Source organism: Metarhizium acridum (genome assembly GCF_019434415.1).
Source record: "Metarhizium acridum strain ARSEF 324 chromosome Unknown scaffold_421, whole genome shotgun sequence".
In the NCBI taxonomy this organism is placed as follows: domain Eukaryota; kingdom Fungi; phylum Ascomycota; class Sordariomycetes; order Hypocreales; family Clavicipitaceae; genus Metarhizium; species Metarhizium acridum.
In genome coordinates, this window is record NW_027094035.1 from 180,139 (window position 1) to 192,372 (window position 12,234).

The following is a 12,234-nucleotide window of genomic DNA, read 5'->3' on the forward strand; positions in this document are numbered from 1 at the left end:
GCATTGGGTTTGGAATAATTGATGAAGTAGGATTGAAACATTGAATACTTCGAGTTTACATAATAGAAAATGTGTGGTATTGCTCCACTTGTAAGAAGTAAAGAAAGACGCTATAAACTCTAACAAAACTCCTTCCCCAACCCCATCGCTGAAAAAATATCATGTCATTGTCGATAACCTTGCGTTTTAATTCCTGCAACCGCCGCACGATTCGAGAGATTTTAGTGAGCCATGATCTCTGGCTCCAGACCCGAGGGAAGCACGCTTTCGAAGGCATCTCTCAGTTCAAACTCCTCCATGACAGCTCCAAATCTAAGCAAGTGAATGTGTGTCAGCGAGGCAGCAATAGCAGATAATTGGAAGATGAAAGACTGTCAGCAACTCACCCGTAACACCTCACTTTGCGGCCCAACTCTGCGGCAATCTTTGCAAAGTCTTCAGGCTGGAAGTCGGTGAATCGTGGATGACTCAAAATCATCCCCCAAGCCATGACAGGAGTAATCTCCCCATCAAGATCGAGGTGTTGACTCAAATCAAGCAGGGTGGACAGATCAGCCTTGCTTATCTCCCAAGTTCCTTGAGCTGGGTTGGTTCCGTCTCCGTGGTCGTGCGTGTGGGTGTTTCCAAATGGTGTCTTGGGCGTCAACTTGCCGAAAGGCGCAGGCGGACACGAGGCCATGAGGGCGTGGCCACACGGCTCACCGCCCTCCGATCTATCGGTAAGGAAGGGAAGGTGCTGCATGCAAGGCTTCTCAAGTCTATTCGATAGGTCGGATAAAACCGAAATCGTTAGCAAACTCTATCTCTCAAACCCCATGGTTGATACGGCGCCCCCCCTTTCAGGAACATTCAGTTCCTTCTCACTGTGGGGGAGGTGATAGGTAGGCCCTCGAAGAAGCGGGATTATCGTACGTTAAAACGAAATCAATTCCTGCTTGCTCAAAATCGACGCCTTTGTTTGCAGACTGTTGTACCAGGCCCCGCATCTGCTGGCCGGTCATGGGCTGAAAATTGGTGGAATGGCCGGTTGAAGCGCCAGATTGTGACCCTGGAGAGAAGGAGGCATAAGAACCCGGAGCACCGCTGTTGCCGGGACTTGCACCCGCTGGGCCGGGACTGCCTCCATCGTCCCGGTCGCCGGATCGTGGAAATTGTATGCCATGCTGAGCCATGATTGTTTTCAGGTACTTGTTTTCAGCCAGTAACTTTTCTTTGCTTTGCGAAACGTTGCTATACAGTTCCTTCAATCTCAGGACTTCGTCCTCAAGCGCCTTAATGTAGAGCTCCTTGCGTTCGCGATGGGTCCTGGACAATGATGAGCTTCTTTCCCAGGTACTGTAGCTGGCTGTTCACTCACCGTTGTGCTTGTCGGTTCAACTCTTGCCTGCGAGTGAGGGCGGGCTTGCTATCAGGCTTTGGACCACGACGCTTGGCAGGGTTGCCGTCTTGTTCAGCGGATCAGCGGACAGCTCGACACTCTTGACATATATTCGCGGTCGCCGACTAACTAACTCACCTCGTGTGGTCCTTTTCTCGGTCAAAGATTTGAGGAAGCCCAGATTCAGCGGACTGCGATCTTGGCTGGTCGCAGTGCCATCTGGGGAGCTATGAGATTGAGCGCTCCCAAATTGATCAGGAGATAATGAAGACGACATGACGGCGGCAATACGTGGTGTAACCTAATGTCAGGAAGTATCACGTCTGGTCTCAAGTACTTAAAGACTGCGCAATTGTTAGAGGCAGCTCAATCAAACGAGGGGTCTGGTAAGAGTCGCTCACAAGTTCGTCCAATGCCCGAAGAATTACAGGCAAAGTTCACGGAGGAGACGATCAGATAGGGTTTCAGGGCAAGTGCCAAGCTACAATGCGTTGAAACGGCAGGTTAATCAAACTGATCTGCGAGGGATGTCTTGACGGCGCAGACCCTAGGACATGCGGACAATTGCGAGGTTGAACTGAGCAAACAGATTGACACCAGACGGCGGGGTCCTTGGGCCAACTGGCCGGCTTTTAGGATGTGAACAGATGTGAGCAGGATCCGGTGGCAAGGTCGGCTTACTCAATACGTGATGTGACACCGGCACAATACGCTCCAGCGGGCGTCTTCTCTGGTGTACTGTCCTCGAGCAGTACTATTGCAGGGCGCAAGTTGGCCAAGCCAAGAGGGATTTGAGAGAGGTCGAAAAGTTGGTGGACGGTCTGATTGGGGTTGGTAGGCGAAGAGTCGAGTTGGACCCCGTCCCATCTGCCAACCGCCAATGCCAATGCCAATGCCAATGCCAATGCCAATTTACAGGTTGTGACCCCGTAAAGCGATGCGTAACCCCCAACCGCAGCTTGAAGAGACCTGCGCCGCAGCGTGCAGTCGACGGCACCGCCCTGCGCGCAGGATCAAGAGCCCAGTGCCTACCGTCAAGTACTTACACAAACAATGCTTGCTTACCAAGGTATGCCAGCCCAATCAACGCTGATGTTCACCCGGTGGCCAAGTTTTTGGCTGTGCGATGCCACACAAACGCGCGTGCGCTCCCACACACACATGCACACCGGTCGACACCCACGGGATCTGTGCGCCTGCAAATGCACCTTGGTGTCCGTAGGTGCAGGTCCAGCCGATTGGTTTGTTGTCGATTCTCGGTATTTTGGCGATCTAGTATCAAAGCGATACGGGGAAAAAAAAAATTCAAAAAAAAATTCACAAAAAATTCAACGTCTTGCACCGGCCTCGCGCCAGTTCCGCCCTTCGCACACCTGGTACTTAAATACGTCGGATCCTTGCATCGTCTGATTCTTCCCTTGCGCCGGTCGCCAAGAAGAGACGACGACGCGTCAACAGTCTTCAACGCTCCGCTCCCATCGTGCTGCTTGACCAGTTTCTCCTGATTGCCGCCTTGTGTCTCGGAACCGTCTCCGGCCCGGGTTTCTAACTTGCAAGTTTGGGGCTTCAATATTGGGTGGTGGTGGTGTGACAGTTGACTATGTTACTATATTTAAGCGAAACCTTTTCCAAGGTTAGTCTCCCTCGAGAATGGATGACGCCTTATAGTTCGTCCTGCTGGTCCAACCTGTTGCACTTGGCAGCTAGTCCCGCCCAAGTCTCTTTATCCGGTCCTGCTCCGTCCATGTCTGTCTGTTTGCCCTCCCGCCTCGGTCCAACCCTGGCAAGAGATGAGACATTGAATCGAGTTCGACGATATCCGTCCGAGGCCGCCACCTCGGAATCTCTCACTCCAAAGCCATCACCAGCAAGCAAAGTCTTGATTAGCATCAAGCAAACCGGCGGCGCCTCACATTTCCTGCTGCCATGTCCCGGCACTCGCCGCCCTGGACCTACCTGAGGGGCCTCGTCATCACAGTGCCATGGCTGCTGTACCTGTTGCTGGTGGACGTGTTAATTTCTATGCTTCTGCCTCTTGCCATCTTCCTTCCTAGATGTGTCTACCACGCCTCGTCCTGTCTAGCCTCCACCGTCTGGGCGTGGATCCAGCTCATATTTGAGTCTCTCAACGGAGCTCGCATTGAGATATCTGGCGACTCCCTGCCCAATGCCGAATCGGCTATTGTGGTGGCCAACCATGTCGCCTGGTCCGACTTCTACTTGATTCAGGCTCTGGCTCGGCGTTCCGAAATGCTGGGATACTGCAGGTATTTTGCCAAGAGCCAGCTCAAGGCTGTCCCTTTCCTGGGTTGGGGTCTCTGGGCCATGGGCATGCCCATGATCAGTCGGAATTGGCTCAAGGACGAAGCCGAGCTTGATCGTGTCTTCTCCGGCATTGTCAACCACAGATTTCCTACATGTCAGTCACGCTCGGTCTAGAAGCCGCAAATCCTGCCAATCCTCTGCCTTCCCTTCTATCATAGGCTTGCCTCCATTTAATCTCCCAGCCACTCTTACAACCGTCTCTTCTAACATAATACGTGCAGGGCTTATCAGCTTCAGCGAGGCGACGCGTTTCACCAAGAAAAAGTTGGCCGAGTCTCAAGTGTGGTGTAAGAAGACTGATAGGCCCCAGCCCAAGAATCTCTTATATCCTCGCACCAAAGGCTTCGTCGCCACTGTTCAACATTTGCGCAAGGCGCCACATGTCAAGGCCGTCTACGACTTTGCCATTGCTTATCAGTGTGATGGCATCTTCCTTGACGCACCGTGCATGTGGGACACATTGAGCGTGCCATCATTGAGCACGAAACACCACTACAAGTTCCATGTCCATGCTCGGAGATTTTCTCTCGAGACTCTGCCCGAGTCCGACGAAGATCTAGCACAGTGGCTTGAGCAGCGGTGGGTAGAAAAGGGCGAGTGGTTGGAATCGCTCAAGCAGACCTGGGCCGCCACCGGCTCGTCATGATGCGTTGCCGTACGGGAGCATACGCGATGAAGTTTTATTCTTCAATTTAACTTTATTTTTTTTCTTTTATTTTGGCAACTGTGTCCATTGAATACCTCTGTTATAAGTGTCGAGTATCAGCCGAGATCTCGTGCCACAGTGTTGCCAGCATATTTTTATTTCGTGTCTCCCACTATATCATGCTAATTTTCCATGTGTTTCGATTGCACCGTCGTACTCTGAACATGATTAGTGAATGAAAGGCATACTAGTAGACATACGTGAAAGATTGGTTGGAAGTAGTGAAGGATGGGTGGCACAACCAAGTGCGCGACAGTTGCCACTAGAATACATATCAGTCGTGACAGGCGTGCACGTCGTCAAGTTGGCTTATGTGCTGGATTCGAGCAATAATTAGATCTATCCAGCACTATCCGAGACTGGTAAAGAAACAAATTGGACTTGGTGTTGTCTTTTAGACCCTGTGAGACAACATGGCCAAGGCAAAAACTAAGTCAAATCAACTGAGACTTGCACTATAAGCAGGAGGGCAACATTTGAAGGAGAATGTTCCGAAGCCCATCCCCACAGCAAGAGTCATGGAAGCCGAATGAAGCACCAAGTAACTTGACTGTTTCGAACCGACGTTCATGTTACGAGGTCACATCGGATCAGCACCTTGCAGGCTGCAGTAGCCTAGCAGGCTAAAGCCGGCAATGAGGGTACGTGCACCTACGTACAGTGGGTGTAGGTACAGAGTACGGAGATTCAGGCGACCTAGAACACCAGACTGCTCGCCACCCTAAGGGCATGGCGTCCTTACATGTACTAGTAGCGGACGTCGCAAATAGGGCGACCTGTGGAGAAGCTTGGACCCATGAGCTGGCATTGGGTGCATCGCAGGAGGCGGCGTGCAAGTCAGGGAAACGACGTGTCATGATTGGCTGTGAGGCCGCTTTCCCCGCTTAATGTGTCATGAGAGGAAACGCGACTGCGGCATCTGGGACGCTTTGCTAACGACAATGGTGAAAGAGAAATCGTCCGGCCCTCCTGTTTTCTCACGTCCATACCGCCAGTTGGGTTAAATTCTTCGCCCCGTTGAAATCGAATCGGATACCGTCATCGAATTTGCCAATCGACGACAAAATTACTGCTCCCGAGCAGCCGAGCGGTTCCTGCCGCTCTATTGTCCGCTCGGTGCTCTCCGCAGGGTGTTGTTTATCCATCGTGCATCAGACCGTGTGTTCCTGAGCCGCTAACCATTTCGATCTTCTTCACACGACGACTGTGGGAATCACTACACGAGCGACCACCAGTCATGTATCCAGCTCCCGCACTCCTATAGTTCTGGCACCTTTGCCAGACTCCCGAGTCTTCCAGATACCACTACGACGTTTTGAGCTCTTGTTTCGAGTTTTCAAGTCCCATCTGTTGCCAATCGGCCTGCCGCTTCGCCTCTGGCGATTTCGCGGCTCGAACTGCACAGCATTGGAACCAGAGCAGAGTGTGAACAATCCCTGGGCATTATGGAAACCCCTTCTGCCCCGCTGGCCGTGCCAGCCGTGTCTTCCTTGCGTGTCCAACAGGCAATACCCATGGAAAGGACACTGAGCCAGGATATCCGAAATGAGCGTGAGGAGCTTCGTGAGGCAGCAGAGCAGACCCTCAATGCCATCGTCGACCTCAATTTGGACGGAACCATCAAATGGGTGAGCCCATCTTGGACGGAGGTCGTCGGCACTCCATTCGATGCCATTAGTGGCAAGCCAATGTCAGACCTCATCGCCAGCGAGAACAAGAACGTGTTTGCCGACATGGTCGATTCGATGAAGAAGGACGATTCGAAGAGCTATAGGATTCGATTCGCCATTCAACTTGGCCCTTTGTCCAAGTTACGATACGTGGAGGAACTCCAAGGAGATGAGGCACTAGCTGGCGTGCCAGGGCCACAAACAGCTGATCTAGAAGCCCAAGGCATTATGGTGTACGATAGTACATCCGGGGGGGAAAGTCATGTGAGATTCCCTTGTAGTATCATGGCTAACAAACTCGGGTGAACAATTCTCTAACCGAACCTCACGCAGACTATGTGGATGTTGCGCCCATGGACAGCTCCACAAGAAATTCAAATCGACTTGCCAGATGTTATTGTTGACTCCCTCGGATCTGGTGCTGAATTGCTGGCGAGTTATCTGACACGTCTCGCTGAATCCGGTGGTGACGACTTGCAAACCCGCGAACCACCGGCCCCTGTACTGTGTCGAATCTGCGAGCGGCAAATTTCTCCTTGGTGGTTCGAAAAACACACCGACTTGTGTCTGCAAGAACATCGTGCAGAGATGGACGTCCAAATGGCGCAGGAGAATCTGACAGAACACCGGCACGCCATTGTCAAGGTTCTTGATGCGTTGGAGGCACGAAAAAGCCGTTCAATGACCGGAGAGCAGCAAACAGGACCGATGGCAGAGTACAAGGGCATGCCCATCGGTCCAGCCCCGTCCGCTCAATCCTCGCCCGGTACCTCGTTGGCTCGGTCTCGTGAGCGTACTGGTGGTTTCGGGCATTCCAGGGCTAGATCGTTTGCGGTACGCCGGCCTCAAGCTCGTATTGTCGAGTTGCTTATGGATTTGTGCGATACGGCCATCGAAATAAGCACTCCAGCCATGAAGGAGATGTCTCAACAGGACGATGGAGACTTACGCACTCAGTCTCCGCAGTCAGAGTCCCGAATATCGCAAGTTTTGCAATGGCAGTCGCCGAGCACGAATACCCTCGAGCAGGAACAAGGCTTGGCGCTATTATGCTCAGACACAGAGAAGGTGGCGAAGTTGAAGGTTGATGCTGTGTTTCGTCATCGTAGAATTATCGAATATGCTGAGCGTATACGTATCGAGATGGCAGTCCTGGTGCAAGACTGTATCGACGAAGCCATGAGAAAGGCCGCACGGATTGCGGCTGGTCGTTTGAGCGACTCGACCGAGGACGAGACCGAGGAGGACATTTTTGAGGAAAACGAAGGCCAAGTTGAGGTTAATGAAGAACCTCGGGGACGCTCAGCCGATGAGGTACCGAAGCAGTCTATATCCAGCCCCTCTGCCTTGGCAGCAGCCTTGCGTCAAATGGACCTCTCCTCCGGAGGTCCGAATCGCTCTCGTCCCGCCTCCTTCATTGCATCAACAAGGTCTAGCAGTCCCAAGGAATGTCCCACGCCACGGTCTACCGTTGATAGTGGCTCAATTCCGGCGGGGCGTGCCCGCCATACCAGAAGAGGCTCATCTCTACTATATGAAGCCGAGCTTGCTGAAGGAGACGGAAGCCTCCGGTCGTCATCTGTGGCCTCCCGCAGTGCCACCCGAACGGAGTCCCCGATATCTGAGTTCGGCGATCTCAGGCGTGCTGCAAGCACCCGTCAGCATCACCGAAGAAGCCTTGTAATACCCGGGACATCGTCACCTCGACGGCAGGAGTCGCCATCGCGTTCTACCCAACCGTCCTCGCCGTTGCGTATCAAGCCGCGGGTCATACCCTACCAAGAAGGGCTAGCATCACCCGAAGCGTCGCCTATGTTCCCTACGAGTGAATTTAGCTCACCAATTTCCCATCCAGCACGCCACCACAGGCGCCAGTCATCAGCAGCTATATCAGATTTCGTTATGCGAGCGCCACCATCGCCTCGTCTAGGTGCAGCGCAAGCACCGCCACAAGCTCGCGCCGCACAGCCGTCTATTAAAGACTTTGAGATCATTAAGCCGATCAGCAAAGGTGCGTTCGGTAGCGTTTATCTTTCGAAAAAGAAATCAACCGGTGAATATTTCGCCATTAAAGTTCTGAAAAAGGCGGACATGGTGGCAAAGAATCAAGTGGGCAATGTCAAGGCAGAGCGGGCAATTATGATGTGGCAGGGACAAAGTGACTTTGTTGCCAAGCTCTACTGGACCTTCTCAAGCAAGGATTATCTCTACCTGGTCATGGAATACCTCAATGGGGGCGATTGCGCATCTCTGATCAAAGTACTCGGTGGCCTACCGGAGGAATGGGTCAAGAAGTATCTTGGTGAAGTTGTTCTGGGTGTTGAGCACCTTCATGAGAGAGACATCATTCATCGTGATCTGAAGCCAGACAACTTGCTCATTGATCCAAAAGGCCATCTGAAGCTGACGGATTTTGGCTTGTCACGAATGGGATTGGTTGGCAGACAAAAGCGCGCTCTGAATAGCGAGACGATGGATACAACGCCAGATTTGCTTAAGCAGGGGCCCTTTGCTAGATCTACATCCATGGCTTCTTCTCGATCAACCTCCCTTGACCTGTATGGACACTCCCATTCTCCCACTGGGACACCTATGATGACTCCAGACGTGGGCAGCATTGGACAGCCATCATATTTCAGCCTCGCATCATCTATGCCGCCAGAGAATCGTAGGGTATCCAGCAGCCATAGAAGCGACAGCGGTGGCAGTGAGTCTCTGGCTCATCTGCTAACGTCGTTTTCTCTGGCTGATTCCGACCCGGGATCTCAACCTCCCAGTGCGAAGGCGCCCATCATGGACGACGAAGTTGCCATCCAAGGGTCGCCAGATATGATTGCAAGCCAGCCAAACATTAGAGCTAGCGTGGACAGCCACTCCCGCAACTCCCTTCCACCGTCAAACATGATGCCGCCACCAATGGCACTGTTTGATCCTGAGGACACGAATCGGCGTTTCGTTGGGACTCCAGACTACTTGGCACCAGAGACTATCAACGGAGACAAGCAAGACGAAACTAGTGATTGGTGGTCAGTGGGGTGTATCATGTTCGAGTTCTTATATGGCATACCACCCTTCCATGCTAGCGAAGCCGAGCAAGTATTCGATAATATTCTAGCGCGAAAAATTCAATGGCCAGACGAGGCTGATTGTGAACCTATCTCAGAGGAAGCTAAAGATCTCATCAATAAGCTACTATGTATGGATCCCAAGGAACGACTAGGGGCTAACCGCGATGAAAAATTCTCCTCCGGTGGAGAAGAAATCCGAAGCCATCCTTGGTTTGAAGGTATCAACTGGGATAGTCTGCTAGAGGATGAGGCACAATTTGTCCCTCAACCCGAGAATCCTGAGGACACGGAATACTTTGATACCAGAGGTGCTGTCTTGCAATCATTTGCAGAGGAAATTGAAGACCAAATGTCTCCACAATCTTCCGCAGGTGGACAAGAGTATCCTGATCGACCGCACGACGCCCTTTCGCGAGTTCGATCCCAAGTCAATTCACTCAACCGCAAGCTGATGCCGCTACATATTCCACCCCACGTTCGCGATCTAAAGTCAAGGAGGTTGAGCGAACCGGTAGCGGCTGACGACTTTGGCTCCTTCACTTTCAAGAATCTGCCCGTCCTCGAGAAGGCGAACAAGGATGTCATCCAAAAGCTGAGGGCTGACGCAATGGCTTCACAAAACAAGCAATCTTCCATTAGCCCCGGGGGAGCTGCAAATGTGGCCTCGCCAGCACCATCTCTAGATGGCAGCCCGGTCTTGGCCACACATCTACACCGATCCATTTCGAATGCCAAGACAGGGAATCGGCCACAGTCTCCATCGGGGTACAGTCATTCCAATTCATCACCCAGTCGAGTTTCTCAGCCATCATCACCACTGCTTGTCTCATTTGTAGCCGGTCAAGGAGCAGAGGGTCGACGAAAGGCGTCCAGCAACTCTTCAAGCCTCTCGCATCAGTCAGGGCCACCGTCATTGCAGCCTCACTCTTCTCTTGATGTGCCTAAGGTGCCGCCAAGCTTGCAAAAGGCTGCAACTACAATCGCCGCATCTCCCATCAAGGGTCGTGGATCGGCTCCGCCACCATTAGCTTTATCCCCACAGAAGCTCATGTCCACACCGCGACAAAACAGCGGCTCGACGACACGGTCCAGGTCGTTAACTGTAGGGTCGCAAGAAGCTAGTCCTATACCATCCGATGCCATTCAGTATCACCGCAATCGGAGGAGCCAAGTGTTTGACATGTCTCCCTCTTCTTCGGATAACGAGGGCGACAAGCATAATGCTTTGCTACGAGTACAACGGCGCAGGCAAAGCTCACGGCGGCTTTCGCAAATTGCATTCGACAGCGGCCCTAGCTTCAGGCCTCTGGATGTTTTAATCTGTGAAGATCACCCTGTATCAAGAATGGTGATGGAAAAACTATTGGAGAAACTCCGCTGTCGAACTATTTCAGTGGCAAATGGTTCCGAGGCCGTTCGTTATTCCATGAGCGAAATCCAGTTCGACGTCATTTTCTTGGAGTACAAGTTGCCCCAGATCAGCGGAGCTGACGTGGCACGAATGATTCGGGAGACCAAGAATGCGAATTCTCATACTCCTATTGTGGCGATCACTGCATATCTTAAGGAGCTCCAGGCGCCACACTACTTTGATTCCTTGATTGAGAAGCCTATCAGCTCTTCCAAGCTTACTGAGGTTCTACGAAGCCTGTGCCAATGGCGTCCAGCATCACCGGACCGTGCTATGTCAGGACCCCTGCCCAACCCTATGCCCGTCGGTCTCAAGAAAACGAAACCGAGAGTCGAGGACAGCCCAACGTCGAGCCTGTCTGCTTTTCCAGGACGGCATTCATCTGCAATGATATCCAGCCGAGAAGACTCCATCACCTCTAGCACGTTCGGGGACTCGGAGTCTGTCACGACAGATGATATCCCAGTCGTCATCAGCCGCAAAACAACAAGTGAATGGGAGGAAGGAGGCCTTGGCATTACAGAATCTGACTTCGTTTCGGTTGCAGAGGGATCTCCCTAAAGGAGTGCCGACCCTCTTGACCCAGCAATCAGCGCCAGGACAAATGGAACATCTTCGCCGAGGGGACCGGACCAGGCCGAGAAGGGAAAGCGGCGACAGAAAGGGAGTCGAAGCAACCGACTCGGCAGACGATGAAGACGAAGAAACCGGCATCTCCAAGGGAAATCACCGAAGGCGAAGCAGCAAACCACTACAGGGCAAATCAACGCTGCCCAGTTCCAAATTGGCCATCGAAATGATGCGTGCAGACAGTCACGATAGCGTCACAGTCGGGTCTGAAAGCACCCCTGAGGCGGTAACGCAAGTAGCAACAACACCATCTCAGGAAATGGGCACTCCTATCCTGGCTGCAACCGAGGGGACAGAGACGGTCAGTCCACCAAAAAATCAGGCCAATACTACTCCAGCAGCCAAGCAAGACAGTAAGGGGATAACGGATATGCCAGTCCCAGAATGTGCTGATATCACGCCACGACCACAGACATGTGCTCGCCCTGCCTCTGAGTCGGACTCGGTGGACACTTCCAAAGAGGCTACACCACGATCTGGCGGGCCGTGAAGCAAATCACGCTCGAAGGCATAATCCTTATACATTTCAAATACGAGAAACGAAAAGGTGAAAAGATTGTCATATATGAGGAAAGCATTCAAGTCTGGTTCTGTCGTGAATTGTAGGGTGGAGATTTTTTTCCCTTCATGTTGATGTCATTTTTGATTTTTCACAATTGACAATTTCTTTTCCCTTTGTATGTACGCAAGGCTGCAGCGAGGCGTCAATGGGCAAATTTATGTACTCATTCATCATTCTCATTTTTTGCCTTTTCTTTTTAAACAAAGAAAAAAAACCCCCCAAAAAAACGCAAAACGTACACATGACAGCAGGGCTAGCCGAGGCCACACTAGAATGACGGGCCGTTGTGGTGTGCAATATGCTTGAAAGACGCGGTTTGATGAAGGCATGAAGAGGGTGGTCAGGAGGGAGGCTATTTTGTTTCTATATTGTGTGTTAAAAGCGCACCGTTGCATTGCCTATTCCTGGGAATATGGGCTGCCAGTGTCCGCCCGCACTGATGATGATGATGATGAAGAAGGCATTACGAGTCGAGTTGAGAACT

At 52.0% G+C, this 12,234-nt stretch overlaps 4 protein-coding genes across 4 annotated transcripts; 3 read left to right on the top strand and 1 right to left on the bottom strand.

Annotated features, from left to right (window-relative positions):
• Positions 1-221: 221 nt before the first annotated feature.
• J3458_017250 (uncharacterized protein) lies at positions 222-1,655 on the bottom strand (the record flags this gene model as incomplete). The annotated part of the gene is made up of 5 exons (XM_007815297.2): positions 222-312; positions 387-758; positions 913-1,305; positions 1,358-1,445; positions 1,517-1,655. 5 exons carry the CDS (start codon positions 1,653-1,655, stop codon positions 222-224), a joined length of 1,083 nt encoding a protein of 360 aa, XP_007813488.2.
• Positions 1,656-3,299: 1,644 nt separating this feature from the next.
• On the top strand, positions 3,300-4,817 carry J3458_017251 (uncharacterized protein). The gene is made up of 2 exons (XM_007815296.2): positions 3,300-3,797; positions 3,925-4,817. The coding sequence occupies exons 1-2, from the start codon at positions 3,305-3,307 to the stop codon at positions 4,347-4,349; spliced, it is 918 nt and encodes a 305-aa protein (XP_007813487.1). The 5' UTR covers positions 3,300-3,304; the 3' UTR covers positions 4,350-4,817.
• A 1,037-nt stretch (positions 4,818-5,854) lies between these two features.
• Positions 5,855-11,119, top strand: RIM15_1 (rim15, signal transduction response regulator; the record flags this gene model as incomplete). Its single annotated transcript, XM_007815295.2, has 2 exons — positions 5,855-6,343; positions 6,413-11,119. 2 exons carry the CDS (start codon positions 5,855-5,857, stop codon positions 11,117-11,119), a joined length of 5,196 nt encoding a protein of 1,731 aa, XP_007813486.2.
• A 43-nt stretch (positions 11,120-11,162) lies between these two features.
• Positions 11,163-11,678, top strand: RIM15_2 (rim15, signal transduction response regulator; the record flags this gene model as incomplete). The annotated part of the gene is made up of 1 exon (XM_066121072.1): positions 11,163-11,678. One exon carries the CDS (start codon positions 11,163-11,165, stop codon positions 11,676-11,678), a length of 516 nt encoding a protein of 171 aa, XP_065973897.1.
• Positions 11,679-12,234: the final 556 nt, after the last annotated feature.

What these genes read in the sequence shown, in the direction of transcription:
- J3458_017251 (XM_007815296.2), top strand. Translation starts at nt 3,305, where the DNA reads ATGTCCCGGCACTCGCCGCCCTGGACCTACCTGAGGGGCCTCGTCATC. An exon ending in CAACCACAGATTTCCTACAT is followed by an intron (nt 3,798 to 3,924) that starts GTCAGTCACGCT and finishes TAATACGTGCAG; the next exon opens with GGCTTATCAGCTTCAGCGAG.